The sequence below is a fragment of the Talpa europaea genome (assembly GCF_964194135.1).
Source record: "Talpa europaea genome assembly, chromosome: 6".
Taxonomy (NCBI): Eukaryota; Metazoa; Chordata; class Mammalia; order Eulipotyphla; family Talpidae; genus Talpa; species Talpa europaea.
In genome coordinates, this window is record NC_140072.1 from 82,124,559 (window position 1) to 82,151,054 (window position 26,496).

The following is a 26,496-nucleotide window of genomic DNA, read 5'->3' on the forward strand; positions in this document are numbered from 1 at the left end:
AGATTAAGTAATTTCCCACAATCACACAAACAGTAAGTGGTAGCATCCAGTTTTTCTATCTGACTGCAAAACCCACAACTCATACCCACTAACCCATACCTTCTTTTGAGGTCAAAAACTCACAGGAACTCTAGATTTTTCAGCCTCATGATAATCAGGAACAATTTTAAATATGCAAAGATTCCCCCTCTTCATTCTGTTCCCAAAAGAAAATACACATCCCTTGGGCTGATTACTATCCAAATATTAATTCCTCATTTTTTGCAGTGTGACTAAGGAACATTTCTGTGGGCATTATCCATCAGACACTTCTTGCCAGCCAGTTCGCTCTTTTAGTTCTGACACCCAATCTGAGTTGTCATCTTCTTCCTCAAAGTCCCTGAGAAAAAACAATTTGGATAGTTAGCATTCATATTAGGATAGTAAGCCCCAATACTGATGGGTTCTAGCCATAATATTTACAATTTAAAAAAGACAATTCAATAGAAAAAAAATCTGTTAGCTCTTCCAAAAGATCACATCATTCACTGTTTCTATAACTCTTTCAATGTGTGATCTAGTATTTTAAAAAAATAATAAATCCAAGATGAATGATTTTAAATATAGGGCTTATCAGGAATTCTGCAATAATACTTTAGCACATTAACCATTCCACATGAAAGATCAAGACATAAATACTCATTTATGATATAAAGTAATATAACCAGTTTCTACTAAACTTGACATCACTAAAGTATTTAAATCACACACACAACTAAAATTTTCTAGGTATATCACAACATACGTGTCCTCCTCATCCAATCTAGGTTCGAGTCTCTCTGGATCCAAAATGACAGACTCATGACCTCCGTCAACACTGTCTGATGCTTCTGTGTCTTCAGACAAAGGGCCTTTCAAGAAGCCTTCTGAGCCTTCAGAGAAATATTAACAGAAATTATGTCATTTTAAACAGTATTCACTTATTCCGTGAACTAAAATCCTTCAAAAGTATGCTGATGAACTGAGGACAATGGTCATGTTCTAGATTTCTTGTGAAGGACCTCCTCCACGATACCTAACATGAGTTCCTGCATAATACAGGCCCAGTAAGCATCAGTGTGCATATTAAATTTTAAGATAGCCCTTTCTTCAAAAGAATACAGAAAAGTATTATCAAAACTCTTAAACATAAGAATCTATATTAAAGCATTAAGTTATTTTTTTGATAGTTGGATTACTATTAATTTCCTTTGAGCTTCCTCCTTCCCCACGTTTTCCCAGTGGAAGGGACTATGGTTAGGAAATTTTTTCAAAAAGCATATTCATGCAAGGGAGGTGGGGGGCCTCCCTGGTGGTGCAGGCAGTTGAGCGCAGTGTTATGAAGCTGTCCGCAGCCTCTGCAGCGCGGTTTGATCCGGGCCAGCCAGCGAGGGTCCCATATGGCGCGGCAGACCTCTCCTGTTTCGTCCGCTGCTCCCCTCAGCAGTGCCTTTCGGTCAGTCTATGTGTTCTGTTCCCTGCTCTGTCTCTGGTGAATCCTCTCACCCTCCCACACATCTGGCCTGTACCCCGGTTCTTGCAAAACTAAATAAATCTTTAAAAAAAAAACACACACAGGCAAGATTTGCCATACCTTTACATGCCCTACTTGGTATATTTGACTTCAAATCTTAGTCTAGCAAAGTGGCTTTAGTAACTGAATTATCAAAATTGTACACACTCTTATCTTAATGTAGTTGTTTGTTCTAAATACTTAAGAAGAGTATCATAGGGGGCCTCCTTGGTGTCGGAGGGGTTAAAAACACAGTGTTATCAAGCTATCAGCAGCCTCTGTGGCACGAGTTCAATGCCTGGCCAGCCAAGGAGCTTCCCACACGGTGCAGCAGACCTCTCCTGTCTTGCCTACTGCTCCCCTCAGCAGTGTATTTCAGTAGATCTGCCTGTTCTGCCCCCCACTCTGTCTCTGGTGAATCTGCTCACCCACCCCCGCACCTCTGGCCTACACCCCAGTTTTTGTATGCATCAATAAATAAATCTTTTTTAAAAAGAGTATCATAAAAGTCATTTTGTACAATTTTACAGAAGTGAGAATGTCCACAGAAATTAAAAAAAAATCAAATCTTAATTGTTCATCTATTTTGACTTCCATTCAATATAGCAAAAGGAATGTTAAAGTCCCTCAAAGTTTACTATGATGAAGTCTGGACTATAAATTCACTAAAGCAATGGCATACAGCATGGTGAAAATAGACAGCCTCTCAAAGAAAACAGTCATGTGATTATTAAAGCACACAAAGAAATGAACAGATGGAAGTTACTAATTTAACATGATTGGCTAGAAAAGATTCAAGAAAATCTAAAAATGTAATGTTACAAATGATTTTATAACTTGAAAATTACAGGACTTCTGGGATGGAGAGTAGGGAGATTTATTTCATGGGGATAGAGTTTCTGGTTTAGAAGATGGGACAGAAGGCTGCAAAAAGATACGAATGTACTTAATGATTCTAAACTATAACCTAAAAATGGCTAAACTGATAAATTATATGTTATGTATATTTTATCTCAATTTCTTAAAAGTCAAAGGGTGTCCATGGTTAAGTAATAGACACAAATCACCTGGTCTATATATTGTGTATGTTTCAAATGCCAAGCTGAGATCAGCATTCTTAAGGATGTTCAACAAGGTTTCAGGAGTCTCTCTGAGCCACTGCTTACGGGTGTTATTTTCACCGTATTTTATCACAGAACCACCTAGTTGTGAAAAGATAAAAATTAGTGCTAATTAAAAAAGATTTTCAGCAAATATCCAAATCATTTCAGGCAAAGTTAATTCTATTTTACCTTCTACTAAAATATCTCACTCTCTTGCACAAGGACTGTTCTGGTGTGGGATTCCAAAAATCCTTCAAGGAATGACATTTAAAGAAATCTCTAGTCCATGAGACACTAGTAGAAAATGTTCTAGAATAAAATGATAGTGTTCAATACGACTACTAACCTTTGTCGTCCCCTGCTGTTAAACTGGAGCTAAGTATGGGTGCATTTTCCAAAGCTGAAAGAGCTGTATGGGATACATTTTTTCCCCATTGTCGTCTGAGAGGACTTGGTGAGCTGGCTTTCCTTGAATGGACTGATTTCTTATCTGGTTTTAAAATGTAAAATAGGATTGTTGAACATATTCTCTTGTTTGTTCATCTATAACTACACACATTCTGAGAATAATATGGAAGTATTTCTATTCTTTTTCAAATTCAGATCTAACAATAATGTTCCTTCAAGTCTAAGTAGCAAAGGAAATGGAAAAAATACAAATGAAGGTAAAACTAACAATTGGAGGGATTTTTTTAAAAATACTATGTATTTACTTACATATTATACCACCATAACAAGAATGAAACACCAAGAGGACTCACATACACTTTGTAGGCCATGCCTTTTATGGTGCAGAGCACCAAAATCACTATTTTTTTCCTAAAGGCACTTACTAATAAGTACTATTCTCTCTTTTTTATGAGTAAACAATGTATTTCTGTAACAGTCAATAAATTATTAGACAAGCAAACAAAATCTGCTTGTCCACCTACTTATGACACCTAAGACTTAGTAAGGTAGAAATTGACACCTCTCCCATCTTCCCCAACCCCCTAATACAATGATTAGAATTTGAACAACTCACCTTTCTTTTCTCTGTTTATTCTCTTCAATGCGCTTTCAGCCAAATTCTTATTAATGCTTTCTAAATCACTGTGGCTACACTTTCTACCTTGTTCTTCCTCTTGCTTTAAAAGATTTGAAATACAGATTAAAAATGCTGGAATGATTACAAAAAAAAGGTAAAAAAAAGAGTGTAAAGGCAGTTAACTTCATTTTAAATAGAATGATTAAAAGACATTAGTAACTACAAAAATGTATACATACGTATAGATTAGCAGTCATGGATATGTATGTGCATATTTAAAACAATAATATACATATGTATATTAATATTCATATAAACATTCACAAATATAAACACTGCAGTTATGAAGAGGCTATACAAAAATAACAGAGATATTTGAGCTCTATAGAGAGAAAATAAATAATGAAAAATTTCAACATAGTTTGAAATCCTGGGATTTTCATGCTAGAAATATCAAAATGAGATATTTTATAAAGTTGCTATTTATGATTAAAATATTTCCACTTAATTCAGTAATTTTCCAAATTATCTAAATTCGATTTCATGAAGTGTAGCAACACACTGTTCTTTACTAACTCTGCATCTATTTTGAGAAGGAATATATTACACAAGCTCCTAGACAGTCTCCAGCATAAAGGTTCTCAATCTGTTGAATGAACGAAGAGTGGGCTGTGGCTGGCACCTGCTGTCTAATTTCTACTGGCGGTTCTCAAATTTCTCTCCCTTTACATTTAGGGACCATAATTTCAAAGAATCCTCCCACAAACAAAGGCAACAGAATCTTGGAGGGATAGTGATGTTGAGTAGATCATTAAAACCCCTCAGCATCTCCCCCACTGAGAGTCACTGCTCTGAGACAGCAGCTCTGACACCTCCCAGCTCAGGACCCAGGCTCTGCCTCCAAACCCTGGAACTTTGCTGGCCTGGCCAGGACTCTCTTCCTACCTCAACTCTTCTGTTACCTGACTTGCTTTTTTTAAATTATTATTTATTTATTTATTTATACAAGCACTGGGTACAGTCAGAAGCGCAGGAGGGTGAGAGAATTCACCAGAGCCAGAGCAGGGAGCAGAACAGGCAGACTAATGAAGTACACTGCTGAGGGGAGCAGTGGGCACGGAAGGAGAGGTCTGCACACCATGTGGGACCCTCACCAGGGGCCAGGATTAAACTGGCGCTGCAGAGACTGTGGGCAGCTTCGCAGCCCAGTGCTCAACCGCTGCACCACCAGGGAGGCCCTGACTTGCTTTTTGATTCTTTCTCCATTCTGTTTATACATTACCCTCTTCATTCTACATAAACACATTGATGTGTCCACTACAGGTGGTATAACAATTACAGTGGTGGCTGCCTGGGACCAGAGTCAGGATCGCCTGCACAGGCCACGAGGAAACTTTTAGGAGACTGGAAATTCTACATCTTGATTGTGGCAGTAGTTATATGGCTGTATGAAATTACCAAAATTCAACAAACTGTACACTAAAAATGGGTACATTTTATTAGACGTGAATTATGCCTCAAGAGAGTTGGGAAAAAATAGACATAAGCATGCGAAGAAAGCAAAGTACACAGGCAGGAGATATTCCACTTGTGGCAACATAACGGTAGGGAGTTGCTACTCACAACCTGAAGTTCATTCTAAAATATAAAAGTTTAATTATTAGTACTCCCCATAAATAGAATATATTGTTAGTACATCTCACCAGGACTCCATCTTTGAGTTAAAACGATTAAAATACCGAAGAGTGCCTCCCTGGTGGCATGGCGCAGCGGATTGAGAACAGCGTTGTGATGCTGGACAGAATCTGCAGTGCGGGTTCGATTCTCAGCTGGCCAGGGAGATACCCACATGGCGCGGCAGACCTCTCCTCACTCGCCCACTGCTCCCCTCAGCAGTGCTTTCAGTCCGTCCTCCTGTTCTGCTCCCTGCTCTGTCTCTGGTGAATCCTCTCACCCTCCCATGCCTCTGACCTATACCGTAGCTCTTATATAAATAAAAATAAATCTTAAAAAAATATTGAAGAAAAAAATCAATAAGGCATGATTTACTGAGGTGGGTGTGACAACGCTGGGAAGTGGGTTGGCTGCTCCTAGTCCTGATTCTCTTGCTGCTTTAGTGTGAGAGAGCTCCCAGCACACCAGGCGAAGCAAGGTGAATGGGACTTTGAATGCCAGGCTGAAAAATGTTGACTTGATTCATGGGATAATACGGAGTTACTGAATGTTTTTAAACAGAAAAATGTTAAGATCAAAATAGCTATTTAAATATGATTTAGACAGAAACAAGAAATCTGTAACATGGATGAACCTTGAAAATATTATGGCATGTGAAAGAAGTTAATCACAAAAGAACAAATATTGTATGATTCTAATTATATGATATACCTAGAATAGGCAAATTCATAGAGAGAGAAGGCAGAAGAGAGACATCAGAGGTTGGGTGAGAGAGGAATGTGGAGTCAGTTTAGTGGTTCCAGTTACTGCTTGTGGAGCTGGTTACACAAAACCATGCATGATTCAATTCGATGCTTAAGGATGGTAAATTTTGTTAAGCATATAGAACAATTTTATAAAAAAGCCAGGCTAAAACAAGATTTTCATGACTGCAGGGCACAGGTCTCTCAGATCTGTGTTGAAACCATCTGTCATCAATAATTAAAAATGAAAAAGCAAACAAAATAAATGGTGATCTAAAGCAGCTCAGCTAGCAGCGGAGGACAACAGCAGCGCCAATTATGACACAGTCAAAGAAGGAAAACTAGCGAAATGGTGGGACCTGGTCAGTCTTCCAAATATCTCACAGCACCTAATGGTACCAGGCACCTGGGAGGTGGCCACTACATGAATATAATTTTAAAGCACTTACCATTCTGCTGCCTTCATTTTCCAAAACTATGCTGATTCTGCTGGGGTCTGCTTCAAAGGAAAAGGGAAGGTAAAAGATAATGCATGTAAAGGCCCACTTTTCTAAGCTCCTAATGTGATATACAAAAAGCTTGAGAGACAAATGAAGTTTTTAAAGTCAAAGAACCAAAGCATTAGCCTGAATAGTAGTATCAAGCTTTAGTTGCCTCAAAATACACCTCAGCTACTCAAAGACACAATTTCTGCTATTTTATTCCTAATATTAACATCTCAAAGTTAATACACCTCTATTCACTGATGTACTTGGAGGAAAGCTACCCTGCATATTTGAAGGTCAGCATCACCTTCTGCACAAGTGAGCTCCAAGAGTCAGGAGCACTGCTTTTCCTGCCAGTCGCAGCAGGTGGAAGAGGTATCCCTTATAAGTGAGCTGTTTATTCCCTCCCAAGTCAGCAGGGAAAACTGGCCAACAGTCAGAGGGGAACTCTGCTCCTTTGGTCAGGATGGCTCCTGCCTGATTCTCCTCTGGCAGAGTCCTGCCTTCTGCCATCCTTATTCATTCCACATTTAAAAAACTGCTACGGGACATCGAGGATGAAGACACTGGGACTCAACAGAGAGCAAATGAGGCAAGATGTCTGCCCTTTCATAGCTGTCCTTGCTCTGGCCTCGTTGTGTGCAGACACACTGTGAAGATGACGGCGCTTCTCCAGTTCACTCCTCTCTTTGTAGAAATTGTAAAACTACATTTTTCTAGACTATCTTCAAATTTCTCTTAGAAGGTTTTGATTGCTGTTGCTCAGCATTCTAAAATGAATTTCCTACTACTCTGGGATAGCAACCAAAGCTACAGAATAGTACCTACAGTTAAATTAATGCTAAAACAAATGGAACTGGTTATTGCTTAAGATATGGGAAAAAATTTGAATTATAAGACAAATGGGTTTATACATCATTAGAAGCATTTATATTCTTACAAAAAGAACATTAGAATTTAACTTTAAGAAGACAGTACAAGTTTCTAAATGTCTCCTTTGTAGTATATAGCACTAAGACAGTAAGCAGGGCCTCCCCGGTGGCGCGGCGGTTGAGCGCTGGGTTGCGAAGCTGCCCGCGGCCTCTGGAGAGCTGGTTCGATCCCCGGCTGCTCCCCGGCCACCGGAGGAGGGTCCCACGTGGCGCACGGACCTCTCCTGCCGCCCGCTGCTCCCCTCAGCAGTGTACTTCGGTCCTTCTGCCTGCTCTGCTCCCCGCTCTGGCTCTGGTGAATTCTCTCACCCTCCCGCGCTTCTGACTGTACCCAGTGCTTGTGTAAATAAAGAAAAAATAAATAAATAATCTTAAAAAAAAAAAGACAGTAAGCACCAACTAAGGGCAGCTTAGCAACACATCCCAATAGTGGATGATCTATGGTTCTTAGCTCTTTTCTCTTATTCTGGTTACATCTACTATCTTTTTCCGATCTCTTCAAAAGGAAGATCTGGTGACAAATGAAAAGAACAAAAATAGTTAAAAAAAAAAAAACAAACAACTAAGAAGTGACAACCTCCACAGAGACAATAAGTTACTTTTGAAATGTGCTCAGGATAGATTATAAATGTATGAAAATTGTGTGTAGTTATTATGTGGACAATTCCCAACTTTTGAAGACTGTTTTTAAACATTTGTTTACAAGATGTTTCTTCAGAAACATGAGAATATAATTTCCTATAAGAATAACATTGTATTTTCATGGTCAGATTCCTAAGCCAGTCCACAGGTGTCTTCTCCCTAATCCATGACAAACCAGAATAAATATGGTATTGACAATGATACAGATAACAACCTTTATGTCACTAAAATCTCCAAATGAGGATTTTTTTATTCCTGGCAAACTAAATGTATACGACTCAGAATACAATTACATATGAAGTAAGAAAATGAAAATTTTAATTTGAGGAGTGTCTCTGAAAATCATCCCTAATAATTTGAAAAATATTTTTCCTTTTTCTGTTATACCACATTGTAAAGTAATTAACCAAAGAAGCTCCCCCCAATTCTTACCCTTCTTACTTGGTGTACTATGCTTAGATTTTTTTGTTTCTTCTAATATCTGCTCTCCATATTCTGTGATGATCTGAAAATATTAAGTAGAGAATTTAAAGACATGAAATGCACTTTTCCTTAGACACTGCCATAATGTTGTTTAATGATCAACATTCTTCCCCACAATGATATTTAAAGTCGTAAAGTAAAAATGCCATTTTAAAAAATATTCATGTGAAAAATAAATAAATAAATAAATAAATAAATAAATAAATCTGTGTCGTTTAGACAGACTTTTATATGTGTCTAGAAAAGATCTGGAAGGCTATGCAAGCTCCACCTGTGATTATACTTGGGGAACAGCACTGTACAAAGAAGAAGAGGAGGAAAAGAAAGTTTTAACTTTTATAAAATATACTTTTCATTATTTGAATTTTTACAAGCATGCATAATATGTGATTGTATTTAAAAGACAACAAACCAGGGCCTCCCCGGTGGCGCAGCGGTTGAGCGCTGGGTTGCGAAGCTGCCGGCGACCTCTGCGGCGCAGCGGTTCGATCCCCAGCTGCTCCCCGGCCACCGGAGGAGGGTCCCACATGGCGTGCAGACCTCTCCTGCCGCCCACTGCTCCCCTCAGCAGTGTACTTCGGTCCTTCTGCCTGCTCTGCTCCCCGCTCTGGCTCTGGTGAAAATTCTCTCACCCTCCCGCGCTTCTGACTGTACCCAGTGCATGTATAAACAAAACAAACAAACAAATAAATAAATAAATAAAAACATGCCTCTATAAATTAAAAAAAAAAAATAAAAATAAAAAAAAAATAAATAAATAAAAGACAACAAACCAGCCCTCCCCTGGTGGCACAGCGGTTGAGCGCTGGGCTGCAAAGCTGCCCACAGCTTCTGCAGCACCGGTTCGATCCCCAGCCTCTGGCGAGGGTCCCACATGGCGCGCAGACCTCTCCTGCTGCGCCTGCTGCTCCCCTCAGCAGTGTATTTCGTCAGTCTGCCTGTTCTGTTCCCTGCTCTGGCTCTGGTGAATTCTCTCACCCTCCCACGCTTCTGACTGTACCCAGTGCTAGTATAAATAAATAAATAAATCTTAAAAAAAAAAAAAAATTCTGCTTAAAAAAAAAAAAAGCTATCAAACCATTTAACTATTACTTGAAAACTGTTCAACCCAAACATCATACCTCAGGGGATAAGCACTTTTGGATAAGCCGAGCTAACGTGCCTCTGGAGAGAAGAGTTGTAGCCGAAGGGCGCTGGGAAGGATTCTTTTTAAACATCTGCTTGATCAGATACTGAAGCTCGTAGGAATAATGAGAAGGCAGCGGGCGCATGGACCCCTGACAGATTTTGAGGATAAGACTTTTCCAACTATTTGCCTGAAACTAAAAAGTAAAATTTATTGTTAAACATAGAGCTTCCATATGATCCAGCAATTCCACTCCTAGGTATTTACCCAAAGGACACAGAAACATCAATTCCAAAGAGCACCTGCACCCCTATATTTATAGCAGCACTGTTTACAATAGCTAAGCTTTGGAAACAACCCAAATGCCCAAAAATAGATGACTGGATCAAGAAGATGTGTTACATATACACCATGGATTATTACTCAGCATTCAAAAAAGATAAACACATGCAATTTGTAGCAACATGGATGGCGCTGGAAGGGATCATGCTCAGCGAAATAAGCCAGAAAGAAAAAGAAAAATACCGGATGGTCTCACTCATAGCAGGAATCTAGAAAACTTAAATAAGGGACCAGGAAAAAGAATAACTATAAGAAAGTAAAAATCAAAATCAACAAACAACTATGAACCAGACACACTCTATGGGGGGTGGGTGGTGGGGAGGGGAGGGATTGGGGTCAAAATAAGGGGGTCGCAATTGTATGGGGAAATATAAAAATAAAAAAAATTTATATAAAAAAGCAAATATGAAGAACGAATGTGTAAATAATACTGGCTAAAATAAAGTCATATGAATATTTTAATTTTATAAATATATCTTCTGCCTGCTCATTTTCCTTCCTGGAAGTATCCTTCAGATATTTTTCTAAAATTTCATAAGGGCGGGGGGCAAGGTAATCATCACTAGTGAAAAACTTCTGCATCTAGAGAGTCTGATCTACCATCAGTGCTTTGGGTACTTTATTAGTCACAGGCTGGTTTTGCAGATACACATTTTAATATATTTTAAAAATCAAAGTAACACATACATCTGGCTTTAAGAAGTCAAATAATATTAAAAGGCTCTAAAGTATAACTTTCATTTCTTCACTCCTCCAAGAAATCTCCAGGCCTGTTGCCCAGCAATGCACTTGAGATCTTCCCAATATTAAACTTCTGCTTTTTACTATCATGTCATCGAAGTATTTGATGACTATTAAAGCTATTAAAATTTGACAAGTTATAGAGTGGGATATAAAATGACATACCAGAATAACATTAAAACATGTTCATTGTTTTTTAAAAGATTTCTTTATTTATGCATACAAGAACTGGGGTATAAGCCAGAGGTGGGGTGGGGGGGTGAGAGGATTCACTAGAGACAGCAGGGAGCACACCAGGCAGATCTACTGAAATACACTGCTGAGGGGAGCAGCTGGCAAGACAGGAGAGTTCTGCTGTGCCATGTGGGTTAGCTCCCTGGCCGATGGGGATCGAAGTCATGCTGCAGTGGCAGGCAATAACTTGATAGTGCTGTGCCTTTAACCCCTTTGCCACCAGGAAAGCCCAAAACATTTTCATTGTTCAATGAAAACAATGGAATTAACATTAGACGCCAGCCTTGGTGTTACTTGTGTAAGAACATGTTGGCATTCTGCCTTGGAAGCATATTACCTGTTAGTGTTAGTGTATTAGCTATTAGTGATGATATGAAAAAGGAAAAGTCAACAAAGGCAATAGTCAGGTAATGAAAAATAAGATTGAAATTGCTTTGCCTCAGACTTTTTAACCATTATACTGAGTTCCTGCACATCCTAAACATTTGAGAATTACTTTTGCCTTCAAGCAGATCAAAGATCGTGTGGCAAATGTTCAGGGCTCTATACTTCTTAATATTCTCAAGAGGACAAATAAGATCATGTTTAAAATTAGTTTATGAAAAAGATCAAATCAGGAAACTAAAGGATAAAATCATAAGTAAGATATTGGGATTTTAAAAATAATTTTATTTGTATACAATGGTATCCATTTGGGCTGCATAGTACAATCACATGTTTCAAAAACATGAATTCCCAGGACACCCTCAAATATTTTAATTCAATTAGTTTGGCATGGACCTAGACATCAGCATTTTGTTAAGTTTCCCAAGTTGCTCAAAATTATTCAGCTGGTATTATAAGTCATTTACAGTCAAGGAAGATGAGTTCTTATTTACAGTGCATATTTTCAGGTTGAGTTATTTTTCCCTAGAGGTGGCAAAGGATTTTCCCTAATCAATCATTCTCACAAGCTTTACATACTCTCAACCACATTTGTAAAAATACTTACTGCATTCAAAGAACAGAATTTGCCTCTATGCAAAGCTAATACCTAATAGGGATTCAGGGCTATGACTGTTATTTCTGTGTAATAAACAATGGTGAACAAGCGGGGCAAGTTATTTAACCATTAACCTCTTATTGGTTAAATTATTTCTTAAAATATCTTGAAAAATATATAATACAATAGGGCAAAGTCTATTTTTTCATATTTCAGTTAGAGGAGAAACTCACATGACAAGCAAAAAGCTAAGTATAAAAATGGTGCAACCACTCTGAAACACAGCTTGGGCTTCTTCAATGTGATGTCACCTCACCCCTGTGAGAATGGCTTATATCAAAAGACTGGAGACAACAAAAGTTGGTGGGGATGTAGAGAGAAAAGAACACTCATCCACTGTTTTAACATGCAACACTGGTGGGAATGTCATTTGGTGCAGCCTCTAAGAAAAATGCTGTAAAGATTGCTTAAAAAAAAAAATCCAATATGATCCAGCAATGGCACTGCTAGATATTTACCAGAGAATATGAAAACACTAATGTGAAAAGATTTATGTTCTCCTCTACTCATAGCAGCATTATCCCAATAAAATCATGGCACCAACCTAAATGCCCACTGACAAGTCAACTGGGGTAAAGAAGCTGTAGAATGCACATTCAATGGAATACTATTAAGCTATTTAAGAAGATGAAACAGTGCCTTTTAAGACAAAATGGATGGATTCTGAGGTGATTATGACTGGATGGTTTCACTCATTTGCAGAATATAAATAACCAAAGGAAAACCGGCAACACAACAAAATAATTCTTAGACTCTGAAAAATACATTGATTGCCAGAGGGGAAGGGTGTGGAGAGGAGGGGGCAGGGGACCGATGGGACAGGGCATTGGCACCAGAGCTTTGGTGGAGGGTGAGAGAAGTATGTGCACACAGGGAGGTGGAAAGTTGTACTCCAAATTACAGTTACATAAACAATTGCCAAATGAATAAAATTTGAGAAAAAAATTAGAGAAGTTTAAAAAAGTGAGGTGTTTCTCACAAAACAAAACATAAAATTACCATATCTTAGGTATAAGACTTGAAAACAGGAATTCTCACAGATACTTGTTCACCATGTTTATAATGTCATTATGCACAACAGCCAAAAGGTGGAAACAATCTAAATGTTCATCAACAGATGAGTGGGTAAAGAAGACATGGTATAAACTATAAAATGGGATATTATTCAGTCATAATAAGGGATGAAATCCTGACACACATTATAACATGGATTAACCTTGAAAATGTTTTGCTATGTCAAAAAAGTCAGACACAAAAGAAAATTTATTGTATAATTCCACATATATGAAATATGTAGAATGTGCAAATTCACAGGGAAAGAAAGTGGATTAGAGGTTACTGAGACTCAGAGTGAGGGAAGTGGCAAATTAGTGTTCAATGGGCACAGGGTTTCTGTTTAGGATGATGGAAAAGTTTTGCAAATAAGAGAGTGGTGATGGTTATACAATGCGATAAAATAATTAACACCACTGAACTATATACTTAAAAACGATTAAAATGGAAAGATGTATGCTATATATACATATATATTTTACAAAAATAAAAATAATTAAGGATAGCAAAAAAAAAAGAAGGTAACGAAGACAGAGAGAGAGAGAAAAAGGAAGGAAGGAAGGCAAATATAGAACTACAAAAACAAAATAATGGAAGTTTCTTATTAGTATATGTTACAAAAGTGGCTTAAGGCAAAGATGATAAACATAAAAACACATGAATACTTTCATAATGAATTCATTCTAGGGAAGCAAACTGATGATTAGAATTTAGCATATGATTTAGGATGTAGCCAACTATGAGGAGAAGTGGTCTCTTTCATTTTGCTCACCATACTTACTGGATGCTTAAGGGTACAGAGTTCATACAGAATGCATCCCAAGGACCAGATGTCACTGGAACCATAAAGAAGTAATGCAATGACAAATGGGTTATGAATTATCATATGAAAATAGATGTCTTTTCTAATACAAAAAAAAATTAATCTTTAATAATAGAGATCACAAGTAATTCCTAGTTATTGAAATATATGGTAACTTTGGCCTAACACTTAGAGGCATACTAACAAAGGTTTACAATAAAACTGCCTGCTCCCCAATCCCTAGTCCTCCAAACCAGGGAGATTCAGCTATCACTTCAATAGTGTCTGGGTGTAACACGAACCATCTATGAACTCAGGGGATCGTGGTTAAGACTGAGGAGGTTACCCAGTGCAGCAAGCACTGAGGAAAAATCATCACACCTCCTGGTGGAGACCTCTCCACTTCAGGCACAATCTGTGCCTCTGCTGGATAGCTTTTAGAGATAGTGTTCTTCCTTAGCATAAAGCAAAACCTGTTCCTGGAACTCTCCACTCCCTGTGTTAGCACTACATTCCAAAACAAAGAGGACAAGACTACTCATTCTTCCACCAAAGAGCTCTTCAAAAATCCTAAGAGTTCTACAGTTTGCCTTCTACACCTACCCTTCTTCATACTAAGCATCTCCAGTTTCCTCAATGATTCTCATCACCTGCTTGTCACCCTCCAGACTTTTGCGACAGGATATACTTTTTATTTTAACTAATGGTTTTGGCAACTGTTTCCCCCAACTTTTTTTTTTAATTTGAACCCTACAGATAAGTTGAAAATGCCCATACTTGCTATGTTTGCATGCTGTTTACCTCTGTATATACACATGTATATTTGTAAGAACCTCTTGATAAAAAGATAACAGACATCAAACACTTCAGCCCCGAACACATCATCCAGTAGTATTGTCCAGTATCTTCTCCAAACTCAAATATCCCTAGTCGTCCCCAATTCGGTCAATTTACTCTTAAAGAAACCTGTTTAGTCTGGATTAGACCCTTTACAGAAAGCATCTTGGCAGAAGGTAACAAGAACCCTTGATTGTTTCTGCCCCTAGGCATCCTCTCCAAGAATGTGTTACAAAATAATGACACATTTATGTACAAAAGGTGTATTAATCACAGAACTGTTTATGCTACTGAAAACTGGAGACATATCATAAGGCCAACATCAGTGGAGTGCTAAATATATTTTGGTGGAATAGGTGAAATATTATGCAACCATTAACAATATTTATGAAGAGTTTAAGTATGTGATGAAGTGAATAAGATATAAAGTGAAAAAAGCAGAATATGTAAACTAGGTTTAGGGGGGAAAGTGAATACATGGGAAAAATAACAAAATGTTACTAGTCTCTATGATTAAGTGGGTAATTGCCATTTCCTTTCTTGTATATCTCTGCATTTTTAATCCTCCCCTTCCCACCCACTCCATCAACAGGTACATATTACTTATATTTGGAAAAAAAATATGTTTTAAATCATAAAATTTCCATCTATCAGCCAAGTGCTTATTTTCTAATCCTATAAACATTAGCTCAATAACATAATCCAGTGGTCCCCAAGTTTTGAGGCACATTGGAATCACTTGACAATATTACTGAATTATCAGTGACCCTGATAATTCCTGATACTGATTACCCAGCCCCAGACACTCTGATTTAACTGTATGGCTACAACATGGGCTTTAGGATTTTAAAAGCAGGAGCAGAAAAGTTTGAGAACCAGCAATACAATTTCTGATTACTCATTTAACTGTTCCTGGAAATGACTAGCCTTTCACCATATTTTACATGTAGCTCTACTTGGCTCTGATTAAAACAATTAGAAAACTATGACCTCCACCTAGAAGCCTAGGAATTTAGATTCTACACTGCTTCCAAATATATTTTTTAAAAACCAAGGTTAATTACCAAACAGTCACCCTGGCCAAATAAGTACATCACTTACCTTTTATTGTTGTAAGGCAAGTTTTCCCAAATTTCTGGGGGCACATAATAAGGTGTTCCCACATATGTACAAGCAAACGCCATGGGACTAAAACCATAAAAAGGTAGAGAATGAATATAGGGCATTCCAGAACAAAGATGTTTGGATTACTGTTACTGCTGTCAAACAGACACATACCTGGAAAGAAGACGAGCAGATCCAAAATCTCCCAGTTTTATTTTTCCATTTTGGGTGAGGAAGACATTCTGTATTAAAAAAAGAATTCACATTAAGTCTCCATCATTCAAAAAGAACACAGAGGTCTCCAGAGAAGCTGTCTTTTGAAGCCAAATGATGATGGAGATTAAGGTTAGAAATGCTAACAGCTAAGTCTCAAGGTGAACACAAAAAGACAAGATACCCTCTTGACAGCTACACATTCCCCTGCCTGCTTGGGAATTCAGGATGACTACTTAGAAATCTACCAAGCAGGCCCTCCCTGGTGGCACAAGAGGTTGACACTACAGAGAGGGGAAAAAGGAATAGGATAAAAACAAGGGTGGTGGGAATTGTATGGGGACTATAACCAAGATGAAAATGAATACATTGTGCAAAAATGAAAAATGATGTAAAAAATATATAAAATAAAGAAAAAGAGGTTAAGACGCAGCCTATGAGGGTGTCCACAGCCTCTGCAGCGTGAGTTCAAGCCCCTGCTGACCAGGGAGCAACCGACATGGTGCAGCAGACCTCTCCTGACTTGCCCGCTGCTCCCCTTAGCAGTGTACTTCGGTTGATACACCTGTTCTGTTCCCCACTCTGTCTCTGGTGAATCCTCTCACCCTCCACAGCTCTGGACTGTACCCCAGTTCTTGTATGCATAAATAAATAAATCTTTTTAAAAAAATAAAAGAAATCTACCAAGCAATCTTCAGATTGTATCAGCAGACCCTGATGGCCAGACTGGAAACCTGTGTGAGCCCCAAGTCTCAACCATTATCCATCTGATAACAGGGAGTTAGGGGGTCATTGAGAAAGCTTGGAACATGTTAGCATATACTATTAAAGGGATTTAATGACCTTTTTCTCAGGTACCTTATTTGCCTAATTAAATTAATATGTCAATAAATATCTCTAAACTAAATAAAAATGTCCCAAACAGAAATACAATAACAGAAAGAAAAAAAAAAAAAGACTGAAAGAGATTGCTTTGTTTTGTTTGGCCTAAAAATGTATTCCACTTACCTTGGACTTGATATCTCTGTGTAACACACGTTTCTTGTGAATGTGATTTATTCCAAGACACATTTGAGTAAACCAATTAAGTACCTATAAGGAAAAAGCACACAAATCTTCAGGAATGCCATAACTGATTCATGGCAACTTAAAATTCTAAAGCATTGGCTCTACACACCTTAGTTTATCTGGTTTTTATGTCAGTACAGAACTCCTACAAATAACATAGTTCAACTAAGTGTTCAGTGTTCCCCAGAGAAACTCAAAAAAGCTTTGAATCCAACATATGCTCTTATGTATGATCCAAATAGCAAATTATTTTTAATAAAACTACTATATTTTTCTTTTAGTCAATCAAATAAGCCGCAGCACTATGAAGCTATTGGTAGCCACTGTAGCACGAGTTCAATCCTAACTCACATGGCGCAGCAGACCTCTCCTATCTCGCCTGCTGTTCTCCTCAGCAGTGTATTTCAGTCAATTCCCATGCTCTGCTCCCCACTCTGTCTCTGGTGAATCCTCTCACCCCCTGCACCTCTGGCCTGTACTCCAGTTCTTATATGCATAAATAAACAAAATCTTTTTTAAAAAAAGAAATGAATATGCTACAACATTTTTTTAGGATAAACATTATATCAAATCTTCATTTACTTTTTCAGAGTATTCATATGTTAACATTTAAGACATTGGTGGCATAGTGGTGAGCATATGTTAACATAAAAACATTTCACTATATTGTTAACAATCTTTTGAAGCCAACATTTTCTGCTTATAAATCCCCAGTTAATAGTACTCAGAATTTCCAGGTAACAAGAGAACCTATGGTTAAATGTCAAACAGACTTTTTTTTTGCTACAAAGATTCAAAGTTGAAACCAAGGTTAACCTCCTTCTATGGAACCCAAATTTTTAAGAACAAAACTTCTAAATGAAAAATATTTATATAGTACATTTTCACAACATCTTACACCCTAAGTCAAATCAAGCCTCATACAAGTGGCTTATTTAAATGTTTTCCTTGGTTAACTCATTCCAATAATATTTAGCACATAATCTTCCATTAACAAGACAGTAAGTCCTAAATGTAAGGGAATATGGTAAACTTAGGTTTTCTAAAGAAACAGAAAAGCAAGTTTCATTCTTCTAAAGATGTATTGCTAAATACAAAATAGACCCATCTGCCTTCCAACATTTCAATACAACAAATATCAAGATTTTTAATATCTAGGATAAAATATGATGAATAATTCCTTCTATACATGAACATTTTATTCCTTAATATTTCATTTAGTTCATCTATTTTACTTCCTAAAAACATCTCAGGTAGCAACATCCTGATGATATCAAGCAGTAGCACTGACAGAGCAATGAGTCATTTCTGACTAGCATATTAGTAAATAATAAACCCCAACATTTTTAATTTAACTTATACAAATGTCATAAGAAAAGCTACTACTAAATCCTGTGGGAGGGCCTCCCCTGGTGGCGCAGGCGGTTGAGCGCTGCACTGTGAAGCTGTCTGCAGCCTCTGCAGCACTGGTTCAATCCCAGCCTGCCGGCGAGGGTCCCACATGGCGTGGCAGACCTCTCCTGTCTCGCCCACTGCTCCCCTCTGCAATGAATTTCATCAGTCTGCCTGTTCTGTTTCCCGCTCTGTTTCTGGTGAATTCTCTCACCTTCCTGCGCATCTGGCCTGTACCCCGGTTCTTGTATAAATAAATAAATAAATAAATAAATCTTTTTAAAAGTAAATAAATAAATCTTGAGGGAAACTAAGTTGGTCTCTTACCATATCTTCAGGAAACAACTTTCCTTTCTGATGTTTAATCTTTTGCATCAGATCTCCTCCATCACAATATTCCATCACAATATACAAATGCCCTTCAGCTAGAACAAATGTAAAGCTCTTTAGCAAAGTTATAGAGGTCATGAGTCAAATTCAGAAATGCACTTATTTGGGGGAATTCATATTTACCTTCAAATGATTCTTTAAAGGCAACAATATTGGGGTGTTTCATTTTGGCTAAAAGAACCGCCTCCTTCCTGGAATTCTGTATATCAGTGGAAGACTAGAAAAAGATTTTAAAAAGAAAATATAACAAATGAGAGATCAAACTAAAAAGCTTCTGCACGGTGAAAAAATGATCATTATAACAAAAAGACAACCTACCAAATGGGAGAAAATATCTACACATCATATATCTGACAAGGGGCTAATGTCAAAGATCTACAATGAACTCATACAACTCAACAAAAAGAAAACAAAGAATCCAATCAAAAAATGAGCTGAAGAGCTAAATAAACACTTCTCCAAAGAAGACATTCAGATGACCAATTAGGACATGAAAACGTGCTCATCATCACCTCTCACCAGGGAAATGCAAATCAAAACTACAATGAGATAGCATCTCACACCAGTGAGAATGGCCCATATCAAAATGTCCACAAACAAGTGTTGGCAAGATGTGGAGAAATGGGAACCCTCTTACACTGTTGGGGGGAATGTGGACTGTTCCAGTCTCCTATGGAAAACAGCATGGAGGTTTCTCAAAATATTAAAAATAGATCTACCATATCATCCAGCAATTCTACTCCTAGATATCTACCCCAAGAATGCAAAAACACTAATAGAAATTGATGTACACGTTCCTACATTCATTGCAGCACCATTTACAATAGCCAAGTTATGGAAACAACCTAAGTACCCAAGTACAGAGGAATGGATTAAGACGATGTGATGGATATACGCAATAATAATAAAAGATGAACTCTTGCCATTTGCAACAACATGGATGGAACAGGAGGGGATAATGCTAAGTGAAATAAGTCAGAAAGAGAAAGACAAATATCAGAATGTCTCACTTATATATGGACTGTAGAGAAACAAAAAAAAAAGGGGGGGGTGAGTCCAAATAAATATAAAACAAACCCTAGAAATCTGACTGTAAAACTGAAGCTCCAGAAGCGGAAGAGGTAGAGGGACAGCACATTGACTATGGGTGTCTTGGTAGTGGGTGTGGTGTGGTAGCATATTCTGGAAAGGTATCCCACGGGATACTATATTTCTGAAGAATATAGTGTTGCAAACCAATATTATCTTAACAAAATAATAAAATATGCATAAATACACATCTTCTAAAATAGATAAACTTTAGCTCTTTGGTATTGGCCACAGAAGCAAGATGACAAAGGGAGCACCATTGTAGGGTAAATGATTTTCAGGCTTTTCTGCCCTCCTGCCATTAGGATTGCTGCCTGATATGGGCACCTATATTTGTTACATTGTAATAAGTTATGTTGTTTACCTCTGTGGGTCATAGCAGCAGTATTGATATATACTCCCCAAGAGACCCAGAGGCAGGAGAGGGGCAGGAGAGAGACGGGAGAAAGGAGAGAGAAGCCCAGACACGAAACACTACCAGCACTTTTCTAATGAGACACCTAAAAACTGTATACCACAGATTCAGGCATGGATTCTAGGAAGGAACACAACTAAACCCAAGAGGGCAGCTGTTGCAGCATCCTGTTCATCTTAAGGATTTCAACAATTAGTCACGCAATAAATGTCTGGTTTAAAAAAAATACAGATAACTTTACAATAATACAGTATAGTTTTATGATACTCCAATACTAGATGTATTTTAGGTAGGCCTTTGCTCTTCATTGTATTTTTTAATGATTTTTCATTATCATTGCACCTGAGTTGCTTTTGATAGAGACCCCTATATCCTTAGGTATATGAAATTAGAGACGATTACAAATTTTTCTCATTGAGATAAAACAAACAACAATTGCCACCTAAACACTGATTATTTTTCTCCCTTTTCAATATCCTAAGAGCCACATAAGATAGATCATGACCTTGTAAAGCAATGAAAAAGCCCCTTACATCTTTTACACCAAGCAGCAACTCTTTGTTAAAGCTCAAGAGCTTACTCTCTTATACACATTGCACACTCTGTGCACTTTCACATGAGCATTAGCTTAGCAGTGAGTGACCTTGGGAAGCCTGATCTCCTTCATGGCAAACATCTGACGACTGCTCTCCTGCTGAACCAATAGGGCTCTGCCGAAGGAGCCCTCCCCAATCACTATCAGGACTGTGTAGTCATCCATGCTGGGGCATCCACACAGCCCAGCTCCACTCATGAAGTCACCACGGGCTCTCCCAAACTCTATTAAAAACAGAAATATTTGAAAATTAATTTTTAAAAGGCAGAATTAATCAAAGTAGCTGTAATCGTCATAAAACAGAACATCAGCAACTTATTCGTTTATTCATCCAATAGGTAGATACTGAGCAAATGCTGAACAAATATCTCATTCTCCCTGCCCTCACCAACACCCAGTGTAGACTGCATCTCAGATCTCTACAAGTCTTGCCAAAAGAACCTTGCTAGCATATAGTAGAAATATCCAAGGGAGTTAGAAAATTATATTTAAGCTGAAGCCTATAAGATGAACAGAAGTTGGTGCAGCAAAGAGAAGGAATAGAATGACCCAGGAAGATTCACATATTTAAAAGCAAAAGAGATTTGTGTTCAGTTCAAGAAATTGAAAGTGAATTTTAACAGGCTGGTAAAGCGGAGCCTTATCTGAAGGCCATTGTAAGCCAAGTTTAGGTTGCTGGATTTAGGTTAATGATGGCTATCTCCGAAAGATTTACACAAAAGAGCAATGTAATCATATCTGCATATTAAAGAAATCTGCCTGTGATTGAGCTGGATGGGGAATGGGCAAGAGAGCCAGAGAGAAGACTCCGAGAGTAGAAAAGGCCGAACGGATGGGATGGAAAAGAATGGTACCAATGAAGAAAATGGGAAGGAAGTATGTATCAGCAAGATTTTTGGTTATAATATTTATGGGGGACAAATAAGAAGGGGGCAAGGTAAACTCCCAGTTTTCTGGTGGAAACTAGGTGAATGGTGATAGCAGTCCAAGAAGACAGGTTTTTTGTTTGATTTTTCTGGAGAGAGGAGAGTGGCAGAGGTAGAAAATGCAGGAAGAAAGCCTACCTCATGGCACAGTGGTTAAAGCCTCAACACTGTCAGGTTATTGCCCGCCACTACAGCACAAGTTCGAACTCCGGTCAGGGAGATACCCACATGGCGCAGCAGATCTCTCCTGTCTCACCTGCTGCTCCCTTCAGCAGTGTATTTCAGTAGATCCACCTGTTCTGCTCTCTGCTCTGTCTCTGGTGAATCCTCTCACCCCCTGCACCTCTGGCCTACACCCCAGATCTTATATGCATAAATAAAATAAAAAGAAATCTTAAAAAAAAAAAAGAAATGTACGAAGAAAAGGAAGACAAGTTTCTTTTGGGACATTTTGAGTTGAAGGTGTCTGGGACTTCTGTATTTCCAGGATGAAGTGGTTAGATGGATTGCTTAATACATAAGAAAGTTGAATATAAATTTTCTAAAACTTTGCCTGATGTACAGGAGGCCTGCAATAAATAGCAGCTTTTTCCATTATAGTAATAATTTGATAACTGGAAAGCTTACTTGGTGTTATTTTTTGTTTTGTTTTGTCTTGTTTAATCATACCACATAGAATTACAAGGCACAAATGGCAGGTAAAGCAAAAATCACAAACCCAAACCAGCAATACTGCCATCCATCATACGTACTTGTATTATAGAATTACTTACTTGTATCATAGAATTAGCAGGAGACCCTAGAAATAATTTCCCCATATAGCCAAATCAGACGCACTGATTTGAAAAATAATTCAAGAATATTAGGTCTTTCTGTATATTTAGGGAGCCGGAAGAAAAGTTATTTGTCACTAAATCACTGCTAGTATTATATGATTTCACAAGGATGCCATTTTTCTTTTTTCATATTTTATTCTTTCTTTTCCTTTTGGAGTCCTCACTTTATGTAATGGACAAGCAACCACTGACTTTTCTCCCCTGAAAACCACTTTTGGTCCTTTCTGTTCACATTTCCCGCTGTTATTTAAAATTACACCTATAAGATCATTAAAATACACTCTGAATGTGGTAAAAGTGTCCCTTTACACGTCTATGCCAACCCAAACTAAGGAAGTGACATGCAAATACCCAGAAGTGGGATTACAGGTGAGACACAGGCTAAGTTTGGAATATGCGCTCGGGATGTCCATACTACAGGGGAGACCACTCCACCAGATCACCGGGCTCAGCCTTGGAAGCCCCAACCTGCGCTCACCTGCGAAGCACAAGTTCGATCCCCGGGCAGGGAGATACCCACATGGCGCAGCAGACCTCTCCTGTCTCACCTGCTGCTCCCTTCAGCAGTGTATTTCAGTAGATCCACCTGTTCTGCTCTCCACTCTGTCTCTGGTGAATCCTCTCACCCCCTGCACCTCTGGCCTACACCCCAGATCTTGTATGGAACACCGCGGCAGCGGGGGGGCTGCCCGCGCAAGGCGAGCCGTCCAGGCCCTGGGTGAAGCTGGGGCCCGGAGCCCCGAGCGCCAGAAGCACGTCTTCCCCTCGCCCCACCCAGGGCAGGCACTGCCTGCCCCAACGCCGCACGCCGCGATCACCCGCTGCACCCCTTCCTGCAGAGGCGGCGGGCCGCTGGGACTCCGCTCTCCGTCTCCCGGGCGATCACAGTCCGCTCGCACCCCGGGTCCTGGCGCGCTTCCGCCGGGCGGGGCCGCGAGTCGTCTCTAGGTTTCGTGCTCAGGAAGCCGCCTGGGTCTGGCGGGCGGCGCTGTTCTCGGAGTCGCCGGGCCTAGCAAGGGCGCGTTGTGAAACTGTACTACGCTGGTCTTAAACAAAGCCTTGGAGGGAGTGTGTCCCCCAGTAACATGAGTTCTGTCCCCAGATTCCCAGATTATAAATTTCACAGCGCAGCACTCAGTTTACTGTGTGACCTTGGGCGTGGGGGCGGGGGTGGGAGGGAGACGCAAAACAACATTTGTAACGTGTACAAAATGTTAGATTACTTGGCAAAGGCACTGGGGATTAGGATTAGGACCCCAACATAGCTTTTATGGTGGGAGGGGGAGGAGGGGGACACAATTCAACCCAAAACAATCTGCGAACATAGACTTGATGAGGATGGGATGGAGAACAGATGTGCCCTGCCCTTTTTCCTCGGCAGTTATTGCCAGCTGTGAGAGCTAGGGGAGCTTTTGAGCTGAGTAATGATTGAAAATAATAAAATATTATTATAGATAACATACACAAGTTACTAGGAGCTAGCACTGTTTTGATTAAGTTAATATATGTAAATACATGTAAAGACTCCATAATTGTTAGTTATGAATTCACTTAATCTTCAAAACAACCCTAAAGATAGATACCATTATTATGTAAGAGAAGAGCTCTTAACTTGCCTCAGGTCCCAAATTTCCTACTCATAATTAGAACCCAGTTGGTGTGGCTCCAGGATATGGCTCTTAACCACTGCATTGCAGTGTTGGGTGTCATTTAACAAGTTAAAACTAAGTCCCCACCCCTTGCCCAGCAGGAAGGTTTAGGAGGCTTGAATAGATAAAAGGGAATTGATAAGGTTGCTATGGAAACCAGGTCATAAGACAGATCACTTTGACCAAGAATGTGGAAGGAGGGCCAGGATACATTCTGTGTTAAGGTCAAGGCCCAAGACCAGCCATCCCAGCACTAACCACCCAAATCATCTCCCCAGTCATGAAAAGTCCTCGATACAGGTTAAAAAAGGAGCCTCAAGTCCTTCTTGCTGTGCAGACCTCTCCCATCTGGCCTGCTGCTTCTCTTAGCAGTGTATTTCAATAAATCTGTCTGTTCTAGTCTCCACTGTTTCACAGTCCTCTGGCCTATACCCTATTCTTTTCCACAACATGCAGTAATGCCAAAGAGATGGTGCAGTGGTAAATAGTGTCAAAGACGACCACGTTATAAAGTCTGAAGGGGCTCCACTGCATTTAGCAACGGAAGTCATGGGTAATTTTGAAGAGAGTTGTTTCAATGCTATGATGAGGGAAAAGCTAAATTGCTGTAATTGAGTTGGGTGGTCAGCAGAATCATGAAATGTAGGATACTTTCAAGAAAGTCATGTGAGAAAGAAATAAGCCTATGGTTGAAGCCCAAAGAATTGGTGGTCCAATCCTTTGCTTTCAGCGGATCTATGAATGAGTCCCCTTTGGTAGCTCTGGAGTGTCCCTGGACATAGCTCTTCATTTTGACTTGGAAGCAACAGGATTACCTTTCTTTTCCAAAGCATGTTTATCAATACAGCCCTTGGAAACTGGTCTGGGGAGTGGGGAGAAGGGGAAGAAAAATTCAGCTATAAAGGGAAGGAGAAAAAGTGAAAATTGAAAGTTCCATGCCAGGGGTTTCCCTCTCCCCAACCTATAAAAACCTGCCTTCCCCTGATAATGGTGGTGACTTCACTGACCCTCACCTTGGGTCTGTGAATCTCGCCTGGGGGGGGCAATAAATTTTCCCCTGCATGTGAGAAAATTGGCCTGGCTCTTCTTTTCTTTACTACGCGGAACCTTTCAATAATGAAGGGTAGAAGGGAGCACAAGATTATGAAAATATCTTATCCGTGAGGAAATTATAGTTATCTGTTGAGGGATAATAAAGCAATGAAAAGAAAGTAAGATGAAAATACTGAGGCAGGGAGACAAGGAAAGTCTCACTGAGACTGAAAGAATGGTTTTGGGGTCCAGAAAGAGGGTTAGTCTTGGACTAGAGGGAAGGCACATGGTCTTTTATTTGTTTGATTCTTCTGGTGCTGGGAGTGTGGCAGGAGACAGATGTGCTTCTGAGACCCAAGGAGATAAGGAGGTATATGGATGTTAGAGAAGGAAAGGGACTCTTCAGAATCTGAATTCTCTCTATGAAACAGAAAATGAAGGTGTACATGTGTTGGGGCAAAAATCTTGAAGCAGAAAGTTTATTTTTTTAATCAAAATGTACATGTATTAGTAATATGCAGTAAAATTCTGAGGAGTGAAGTTCTGATTATTGTTGTCAGAATATGAGAAGAAACAAATGTTGCTACAGAATGAAGCCAATAGTTGTATAATCATCTCTACACATCTCTCTGACATTATTGCCCTGGAGTGGTTTATAGTGAGACTCAGGAGCCACAGTAGTGAGGAGTCTGGCTTTATCCAAAATTGAGATTAAGCAGAGAAGCAAGACTGACGAACACTGGGATGAGAAAGTTAGGGTGCTAAGGTAAGGGTGTTGAAGTGACCCACCTTGGTATCTATACTGATACCCTGTGAAAGAAGTGAAGTTGGCTGGGCTTCCTCTGGTGGTGCAGGCAGTTGAGCGCAGCACTGTGAAGCTGTCCGCAGCCTCTGCAGCGCCGGTTTGATCCGTGCTGGCCAGCGAGGGTCCCACATGGCGCAGCAGACCTCTCCTGTCTCGCCCGCTGCTCCCCTCAGCAGTGTATTTCG

The 26,496-nt window shown here is 39.2% G+C and overlaps 1 protein-coding gene across 2 annotated transcripts; it reads right to left on the bottom strand.

The window, feature by feature from the left end:
- Window positions 1-214: 214 nt before the first annotated feature.
- Window positions 215-21,261, bottom strand: NEK3 (NIMA related kinase 3; the record flags this gene model as incomplete). Of its 2 annotated transcripts, XM_084234619.1 has the most annotated exons (15): window positions 215-379; window positions 785-911; window positions 2,599-2,733; window positions 2,981-3,124; window positions 3,659-3,761; window positions 6,528-6,577; window positions 8,570-8,642; window positions 9,742-9,942; window positions 13,940-13,994; window positions 15,899-15,985; window positions 16,076-16,143; window positions 17,123-17,206; window positions 18,902-18,999; window positions 19,088-19,181; window positions 21,112-21,261. In XM_084234619.1, 15 exons carry the CDS (start codon window positions 21,259-21,261, stop codon window positions 295-297), a joined length of 1,554 nt encoding a protein of 517 aa, XP_084090745.1. In that variant the 3' UTR covers window positions 215-294. The 2 variants fall into 2 exon arrangements, with proteins under 2 accessions (XP_084090745.1, XP_084090746.1); XM_084234620.1 differs by lacking the exon at window positions 6,528-6,577 and having other exon boundaries at window positions 3,659-3,793; window positions 8,579-8,642.
- Window positions 21,262-26,496: the final 5,235 nt, after the last annotated feature.